Below are 9,980 nucleotides of genomic sequence, written 5' to 3' on the forward strand. Positions count from 1 at the left end.
GGCCGCCTGACCTTGGCCCCATCCTCCGCTCGCTCCCTCCACACCTGCCTCCTGTCTGCACGCGCTCAGCCAGAGGGGCGGTGGGGACTGTCTCTCTAGACAGTCCGACAGTCCGAGCTCAGGGTGCCAGCCCCTACCGAGTCCCCCGGGGCTCGCGGAGTGACCTTGAAACACACACACACGCCCTCCACTCAGAGCCTCAGTGTCCACACCCGCCCCTCTAGAAGAAAGCTCCCGGCACTCCCAGCTCCCCGGGGCAGGTGTGTCTCCAAACCCAGCGGTGGGCACGTGGCGGCGCTTACCGTCCTCCAGAGGCGTGGGCGCTTGGCAGGGAACAAGGTGGCCGTGACCAGTAGGTGCGAGGCAGCCACCACAAGCCCGAAGCTGACGGCCAGTAGGCTGCGCACGGGCAGCAAGGCATAGGACACGAAGGTGACCAGGAGGAGTTGCCAGACGCCCTGCTCGGCGACCGCCGCGCCGGCCAAGGCTCCCGCCGAGCCCCTGGCGGGGCCGCCCAGCGCGAAGGGACAGCAGAGCAGCGCGAAGGTGAGGCTGAAGAACAGCGCCAGCTGCCCGACCTGCTGCAGCTGCGGCACCTGCAGGGAGCGGACGTTGGTGACCACGAGCAGCGCCAGGAACAGGACGCAGTGCACCGGGTGCGAGCCCTTGGCCAGGCCGGGCGCCGGCCCCGACGCGCCCAGCAGCTCGGCCAGCGCCAGCGCGCCCGCCAGCAGGCTGAGCACCGCCAGCGCCTTCAGCGTGGCCGCCTGCTCCAGCCGCAGCGTGTACCCGCGGAACAGCGCCTCCAGCTCCGGGCACGCGAACTCCTCGCCGCACGCCCGGAGCCCGCGCCGGCCGCCCGGCCCGGCCGCCCGCTCGGCGCCCCCGGGCTCGCCCCCGCCGCCTCCGCCGCCGCCTCCGCCGCCGCCTGGGCCGCGCGGCGCCCCCGCCATCTCAGCGCCATGCAGCGGCCGCGGGCCGCGGGCGCGCCCCTCGCCGGCCCCGGGGCGCCGGGGCGAGCGGGCGGCGGGCGGCGAGGCGCCGGGGCTCGGGCGGGCGGAGTTGGGGCGCCGGCTGCCCAGCGTGCGCGCCCCGAGCGCGTCCCCTCCCGCCCGCCCGCCGCGCCTGCGCACTGGCGCCCGCCCGCGCCCCGGCGGCCGCGGTCCTGGGAGGCGATCGCGCTGCGACAGCCGAGCCCCGGCCCCCCGGCGGCCCGCCGCGCTCCTGGAGGCGCACGGCCGGCGTCCGAACTCCGCGTCTCCGTCCGCACCAGGGGGGAGCCCGTGACCTTGGGCACGTCCCCTGCCTCTCAAAACCTCGATGTCCCCACCCTTGCACCGGGAAACCCACCCCCTTGGAGTCTTTTGAGACGGTTCAAAAAAAAAAATCTGAAATTCCCAGCGGAGGGGGCACTGTCCTGCCAGATGTGTGTTGCCTCCCCAGGTAGGCTAGGCCACTCGAGAGGAGCCCGCGATCAGAGGCGCACTCCGAGCCAGCGCCGGCCAGCCAAGGAGAAGCGACCCCCGAGGGTCCAGCCTGGGAGGAGGGTGGCGGGGCCTGCAGTGTCCCATACCGGACCCCTGTGCACGCACGAGGGTCGCCTTATGTGGCTGGTCGTCCTAGCGCTCTACAAACCGTCGGCGAGGAGATGGGAGTTGCAGCGAGGCAAGTGCTGTGAAGGACTGACGGGATCAAGTCCCCCAGAGGGTGCCCCGGCCTGAAGGAGGAGAGGGTCCTGGCCCTGCTGGGTCCAGGGGCGAAGGTGCAGGGATGAGCGGGGCCTGAACGAGACGAACAGTGCTGCTTTCTGCCCTAAATAGGTGCTGGCCACGCGAGGGATGGCGAGAGGCTTTCTTCCAAAAGGCAAGTGGCAGGGACAGAGACGGGTCGGCACGTGTCGCATCCAGTGAGAGGACTTCCGGCTGGTGCTTTCTTTCACATACAGCATTTCATTTGGTGCTCAGAATTATCCCCTCCCCCATCTCTGCTTCTATCCCCGTTTGGTGGGACCAGACCCCCAGGTAACCCACCCCCTTCGGAGAAAAGGCTGCAGCTCTTACCACCTTGGTGATCCTCGAGATGAGAGAGAACTGTGGGTTCCACGAAATCTTGCAGACCTAATACCTTCCTACAGGAAGTCCCACTTCCAAAAAACAGGTATAATTGATGCTGCCCAGGCACACTAATCTATTTCAGAAAGCCCCCAGAGATTCTCAGAGTGAGAGCCACCGCCCACTGGGTGCAATAATTAGAATTTGAGGTGTTCCCATTTCTGGAATTAGTATTAGTTTAAATCACGTGAAATTGCCATTTTTGTAAAAAAAGATCCGTAATGGTCGGACAACAACTCTATTTTTACATGTCTCAACATGGGCTTCACCTACGGTGCCGGCTTGTTCCCGCCCCATTGATTCCCAATATCTCACACCCAAGAGCCTCAAGAAACACTTGGTGACCACGTAGTCCTTCTTGGAGTGGCCTCCTCAGCGGGACACCCCTATTGAAGGCCACCCAGTTAATTGCTTTCTTCCCAAACCCTCTCTTTCCATAAAGGTCTACACCTATCGCTCTCCAGTCTCATTTTCTGGTCGTTCGTGTCCCTTCCTTCTTTTAGCTGATCTCCACTGCGGGCAGCAGCAGCACGAAGACGACCTACCCCCGGCCTTGGTCATGCGCCATTTTAATCACCTGGTCCCCATTTGTCCTGAAAGCCTTGCAAAGTCTGCAAAATTTCTCGTTTCAAATATAGGTTCTCTTGTTACCTTGTGTGGTGTGGGTTTATATCCTTAAGGATTTCATGAAAGCAAAGCTGAAAGATATCCCAAATGATCCAACTGCACGAAAATAAGAAACACAATGAGGCTGTTTGGGTGCAAAATCCACAACTAAACAGCACATTCTCTCTCGTACCTGTTCGGGCTCTCAACACCCCCTCTCTCAAAGGTTTCTGGGCAGGGCCAGCATCACCCGCTCTCTGAAGGGACTTACGCTGAGGTCTGGATGAAGAGAAGGGTGTCGACCTTTTCACCCACTGCACAACCTGCCCATCGTTCTCAGACCTGTGGTACTACTTGACCCTCCACGACATCTTGGAAAGCAGCTTTTGTCGCCTTCATTTGTCTGTGAAGAAGCAGACACCTGGAGGCTCTCAGGAGCTGGCTGAGTGTCAGAGTCCGGTGTTAGCAGGAGGCACCTCACTCCAAGCACTTTGTCAAACCTTGGGACAAGAAGCCACAATTTACATGGCTGGTGGGGACTTGTATGCTAATACATTAATACTTTTGTCCCATGTCCCAGGCTGGAAAAAGACGGCCTTCAACAGGATGCTTGCCACCAGGGACCGCAGGAGGGTTATATGCAGTACAGCAAAGTAATGTACCCCATGCTTTTGGTGGCTGTCCCAAGTTGAATTGTGTCTGCCTCCAAAACGTATGTAGAAATTAACCTCCAGAATCTCAGAGTGTGATCTTATCTGGAAACATAGACATTGCGGATGTTCCGCGTCAAGATGAGCCTATATGTCCAGTGTGGCTGATGCCATTTCTATAAAAGAGGGAAGTTTGGACATAGACTTGGGCACAGAGCACACCATATAAAGACTGGAGTTTGCAGCCACAAACCAAGGAGCTACTAGAGTGTGCAGAGAGGGGCTGGAGTAGGTTTGTTTCAGCACTCGTGAGGATCACAGGGAGAAAGTCTGTTGTCCCCATCAGATGTCAGCAGTGAGAGAGGCCTCATCTCTAGTCATAGGTGTGTGTATATCTGAGATGGCAAGGATTTGGTCACCTCCTAGTCACCTTAGCATGCACTTTACTCTTTACTCTTAATAGGAAAAGAAAGGCAATATGAGCATTCTTGCCCACATGGACAAAAGCTCAGGCTCACAGTCTACTAGCTTGTACTATAAGAAGCTGGTGCCCCTTCAAGACACACCTGCAGTGCAGGGCCACTGGCCACCATGATACCACTGGGCACGTGTGTGGTTTCCAACTGTTGCGGATCTCTGCTATATACCTAAGCACTGAAGCCTCAAGGCCACAGAGAGAAGGGCCTGGAGCCTCAGCCCATCTGACCTGGGCCTGGTTCCTGATGGTCATGTGGTGTCATCACTAAAAATGTGAACCCTTGAGTCCTGAGCTGGCGTCTCAGGGACACCTCTGCCAGCTGTGTGACTTTGAACAGGCTACCCCACTTGTCTGTGCTCTGATTCCTCCACTGTGGATTAGGACCCCACTGTCTGTGCTCTGATTCCTCCACTGTGGATTAGGGATCCTATGTCTAGCTAAATGTGGGAAGACCCCAGACACAGAAGTCTACCCTTCCCATGTGCAAAACAAAGATGGTTGCCCTGCAACAATGCCATATTATATGTACATGAATGGGTGAGCATGATTTGAACTCTCCCAACACAAAACTTCAATTAAGTCATGCAGACAGTGACTCAAATAGCCAGGGAAGCCAGCTGGCCCAGCTTCTGCTCGCTGTTTGCACTGACTTCAGCCAGCAGTCGGCATCTGTAGGAATGTGTACATTCCCACTTTGTTTCCCTGGGAACCTGTGCAGACATTAAGCCACTGTGGACATGAGCCTGGCCAGGAAAGAGGTCACTGGCTCTGGGACTATAGGACACTCAGCAGAGTGAATGTTGCTGACCTAGGTGAGCAGATAACCCACACAGCAGTCGTGGAATGAAGAAATATTGAAGAGTAGAGCAGCCCTGCTGCGGCTTGGACGCAGCGTGTTAGTACGGACACACATGTCGGAGCTCAACTTCTCTATGCAACAGTGTGCAGAGGCGGGCCCTAGTGGACGATGCAAGGGTCACAGGGGTGGAGCCCTCACAAATGGGTTACAGTGCCAGCTGGCTAGCCACTAAGCCCCCTTTGCTGGCTCTCATGGACCCTGTCCTCTTCCATTTCCTGCCATGCGTGCACCAGCATGAGACACCAGAAGCCGAGTCTTTGCAAGTGCCTGCTCCCCCCGGATAGGGAGCTAACAACAGAGCAGTGAGTTTGACACGCTTCCTCCCAGGGACTTATGGGGGCATGTGTGACCCCAAAGCAGCCAGGTCACCAGAAAGTCTCAGCTCAGCAGAGATGACAACCGCCCCACAGCTGCAGAGATGGAGACCCTCCTAGTTTAGTTCATTTTCCACACACTACTCTGGCACCTCCTGGGAAGAATGACATACAACTGTGTGGGAAGGGAAGGTGGGAGTGGCTGAGAGCTTAGGTGGGAATCAAGTGAGCCTCCTCACCCCACCTCTCGTCTATGAAGGAGCATCAGTAAGCCTGACTTCAAGGGTCTCCTGCAAGTCGTCACAGCTCCACTCACGCCCATGTAAACTAAAGATGACACTCCTGGCAATGGCTGGTATGCTAGGAGGAAAGCACTCTGTAACACTGAGCAGATTTCTAAGCTGTGAACCAAATAAGCCTTCATGCTTTATCAATTTCCCACCCTCAGGTGTTCTGTTACAGCAATCATAAACAGACTACAACAGACCCTGCCTTGCTGCCTTCTTCCCATTTCTCCCCTTTATACAGAACAGCTTTCAAAGCCTGGCATCACCTGATGCACATGACCCAGCTCTTCTCAGAGCCCTTCCTCATGTAATTCTTTGCTTGGAGCATGGGGACATGTAAAGGGGTTTGTACTTCACTTGAGGACAGAACTCCCCCCCCCCCTGCATCTGTTTAGGACTCCTCCCCTCAAAAGTGACAGAGAATATCAAGTTACCCTGCCTGAATCCAAATCTGGGTGGCACTGGCTCTCATGACTAATGGCCTGAGGTAGCCAAAGCCTCAGAGCCCCAGAGCCTCTAAGGCCATTGGGTGGGGCTCTCGCTGCCATCTGCCAGGCCTGGCTGTGGCCACATGACCACATGGAAAGCGCAGGCTCCCTCCGTGGGCAGTGCCCAGATAGCTGGAACTGAGAGAAAGGGGTTCAGACACCACAGGCAGGGCTGCAGCTGCACAAGAGGGGTGTGAGGTGATCAGAGCCACCGGGGAGCACAGCAGGCAGGATCTGGGGTGACTAGTCTGAGGACACAGACTAGCGACACAAGAAGAGGGTGGAGTGGATGGTGGTGAAGGTGGCTTCGGAGCCAGTGCTGCCATTTGTGTCCGTGTAAAAAAGATGACACTCTTGTGTCTTGGAGACTTAGCTTCCTCTGCACCATGCAAGGGTCTCAGCAGCCTAAGAAGACGCAAGGCATCAGAGCAACATCCAACAGTGTGACGCAGCTTGCAGGAAAAGTAGGCTGTTTATCAGTCAGGCAAAAGTTTGCCTGCCTCCCACACTATTCTCTCAAGAAGGCCACTTTGGCACTTAAGATTTGGCAGTGAGACCAGGTGTGGAAGCTCACAGCTGTGATTCCAGCATGAAGGAGGCCGAGACAGGAAGACTCTCCATGAGATTCCTGGCTGGGCAGGAGAGACACACTTTACTTACTCAGCAATTCTCAATGTCCTCAATGTGTGATAGGAAACGTGACAGCTTCCAGATGCACCTGCTGGAAGAACAGTGCATTCTGGGTAGGTTCTCATTCCTTAATCTCTTCCTTTGAGCCTCCTGTTCCTCATGCCTGTGTCCCTCAGGGCAGCACTGGCCAAAGCTCTTCACACAAAGCTTCATAGGGGATGTGGGGTGCAGGGTGAGAAGTGCTGCTTGCTAGGAGAGAGATTTTGAAATATAATACAATTCATGGACAACTATGGACAGGAGGACAAAGGAAGTATGCTGAACCGGCAGGCTGGTTTTTGCTAGTGCAGATACCAGAGGAGCTGCAGCTCTAGAAGGGCCATTGGCCTGTTGTCTCTAGCATGCAGAAAGAAATAAAGAACCTTTGAGTAATGTATCCTTTAGCATAGCTGGAAAACAGTCTAGTCACCTCTCTAGGACTTACCTAGCCCAGAGATTCCTCCTCCTTAAATATACCATGCTCTGTCTAGAAGGTACAAAAGCATCATGCGTGGTCATTTCCTCAGGTTTCACTCTCTGTGAGGGTCTCTATGTTCATGTGAACATCATAACACTTACATGTTGTGCCTTGTTCATCAACACTTGGATCAACTGGCATTTTAGATCCAGCCAAAGAGTTCAAGAGAGGGCTAAAGGGGTAGATGGAGCGAGTCTCCATCTCTCCCACAATGCTCTAAAGGTCACTTGTCAAGATCTGTTGGAGCCCCAGCCAGTGGTCCTCAGAGCTTCTTAGAAACCCTTCTTTCTTTCTTATCATTCTTCAGACCAACTGATGCCTGGGCTTCCTAGACATCTGGCCAAAACTTCAGCCTCTGATGCCATCTGTACACACAGATCTCTGGCCTGTCTGTTCTACCCTATCTGTCAAATGGAGATGGCTGGTGGGATATTCCAGAAACTACTCCCACCCATGCTAACTCATGTTTCCTAAGGAAGATTCAGCTTCCTGAGTGGGCATCACACACTCCGCACGAGTCCAAGTCAAGTGATGCACCTCCCGATTCTCTCAATTCCTTTCCACTGAATTCAAAAGTAGTTACATCCACTGAGGTGTACTGCACCCTCAAATCTCCACTTCTTAGAGCGCAAGTGAGCTCCTCTGGGGGCTGGACATGACATGTACTGTGTGCTCTATCCTTGCTAAGCGCCCTGGAGTTCTTTGGCATGTTCTGGGGTGGTGGGCATGGCTTGTACATGGGACCTGGCTGGCTTCCGATGCCCAAGTCTGCTCTTGGGTATGCCTTATGGCTTCCCATCATGAATCCATTGCCCCAGTGCAGTTTCTCTGGACAGCTCTTGCCTTGCCCCTTGTTACCTTGCAGACGACTGCTGATTTCCTAAGAGATGTCTAGTGTTCATCATGTGTCCTTGGGGTGCATTTTCAGAGAACAGCAATGCAGGGAGATGCCTGACTGTGGTATTGGGAGATCAGAAGTAGTTGTCCAGACTCATTCTTGCTGAGTGCACAGCAAGCTTCACCTGCCCTGCCTCCTTCCTTCATCACCTGCCTCCCACACTGCTCTCTCAAGAAGGCCAGTGTGAGTGGCAGAGGTGGCTCAGTGGTTAAAGATATTTGCAAACCCTGATGGCCCAGGCTTGGTTCCCCAGTACCTATGTCAATCCAGATGCACAAAGTGGCAAATGAATATGAGGTTTGTTTACAGTGGGAAGAGGCTCTAGCATGTGTCCCCCCTCTCTCTCTCCCTCTCTCCCTCTCTCTCTCTCTCTCTCTCTCTCTCTCTCTCTCTCTCTCTCTCTCTCTCTGACACACACCCACATAAATAAGCAAAAATTTTAAAAAAGAAGGCCAGTGTGTGTGGCAGCATTGTATGCATGACTCAGGGTTCTCCACAGAAACAGAACCTAAAGGACATGGTGTGTGTGTGTGTGTGTGTGCATGTGTGTGTGTGTGTGTGTGTGTGTGTGTGTGTGTTACAAGCTACACATGATACACACAGAGAAAGACAGTTCCATTAAAGAATTAGATCATGAAATGATGGAGGACCTGCCTGGCTGGTGTGGAGCTAGAAAACCCAGGAAAGAGCTCATGCTGCAATTCAAGTCCAAAGACCATCTGCTTTGGACATCTTCATTCCTTGAGGAAGGCCAGTGTTTTTTTCTTTCTATTCAGGCCTTCAACTGATTAGATGAGGCCTACCCACATTATAGAGAACAGTCTACTTGATTCAAAACCCAATGATGGAAGTGTAAATCCCACCAAAAATACCCTTGTAGATGCATTGAGAATAATGTTGGGGTACCTACCTAGGCACTGTGGCCCATCCAAGATGATCCACAAAATTAATGTTCACAGGGAATTTGGCCCAAGTCACCAGACAGGAACAGGTGAGGTGAATTTATATGCCAGGGACAATGGCAGCCACGCTACTTTAAAACCCAGGACTTGCCAGACCAATGTGACACTGGGGTGAGCGTCCTTCTTCTAAATATCCATAAGTGCAAACCTTCCAAATATTGCCAAGAGGAAAACCCTTTGGTCAAAAAGCCCCGAGCAGGAGGCATTAAACCTCAACATGCCCCATTTTCCCGCCCTTTTGCCTATACCCTCACTTTGGAGAAAATAAGTCTGGGGCTGACCGATCACATGGTGACTTGGGGCAGGTAGACTCTGCAAGCTACAGGTCCACACTGCACTGGCTCCCCTTCCCCAACATTATCCTTGCCCGCTGGCCTAGACGAGCAGAAATGTGTCATCTTCAAGGGCAGGGTCAAGAGCTCCCCAGGTAGCTGTCTGTGTACGGAAGATCCTTATATGCCCTCAGGATATTTCACATGTGTTCTGGGGACAACAGTCTAGAAAGCCTCATCCTGCCCCCAGGGGCTCACAACCCAGAGCTGTGTAGAGAGGGCAGAAGAGTAACAGCCTCTGGGACCACAAGATCCTCTTGGCTCTAAGGAGGGGAGGAGACGCCTGTCCCATGGGGGGGACATCCCTGGGGACCCGGATCACCCTAAAACCAAAAAGGTTCCCTGGCTGAACAGGGATAGCAGAAAGGTATTCTCTAAATTCCCCCAGTGACTTTCAGGGTCAACATGAGCCCCTCCCCTCCTCTCTCCAGGTGATTGATCCACAACAGAGCTCAGGCGCTTCCTCAAAGCCGCCGCCAGCGCCCGATTATTAATAGTGACACTGGGGATCTAAGCTGATGAACGTTAAATGGATTTGTGTAAACCATCCTGGGGCTGCAGAAGGGGAGGAGGCCAGAGGGCTGGGCAGGCGGGCTGGCCCTGAAATGCACAGGGAAAATATTGAAGATCAGGCCTGGCTCTGGAGAGTGGAGCGTGGCGAGAGGCACCACAGACAGCTGCGCCTGAAAGGCCCCGGAGCTTCAGCCTGAGGATTTGTGCTAAAAATAGCATCGCTGGCTTGTGGGTAGAGAATTTGACCCAATTAGAGATTACCAGTTTCAGGAATTACTGGAAAAGAAATCTCATTAAATAGGTTAAATATAGGAACCAGAACCTTAAAAGGCCAT

The 9,980-nt window shown here is 54.2% G+C and overlaps 1 protein-coding gene across 1 annotated transcript in view; it reads right to left on the bottom strand.

Moving 5' to 3' along the window:
* Adcy1 (adenylate cyclase 1) overlaps positions 1-953 on the bottom strand; it is a 121,626-nt gene extending 120,673 nt beyond the window's left edge. The window contains exon 1 of the mRNA XM_045135472.1: positions 303-953. Within this exon, the coding sequence (XP_044991407.1) occupies positions 303-953 (651 nt within the window). The remainder of the gene's footprint in view (positions 1-302) is intronic.
* Between the last annotated feature and the right edge of the window lie 9,027 nt (positions 954-9,980).

Source organism: Jaculus jaculus, chromosome 16, assembly GCF_020740685.1.
Source record: "Jaculus jaculus isolate mJacJac1 chromosome 16, mJacJac1.mat.Y.cur, whole genome shotgun sequence".
NCBI lineage: Eukaryota > Metazoa > Chordata > Mammalia > Rodentia > Dipodidae > Jaculus > Jaculus jaculus.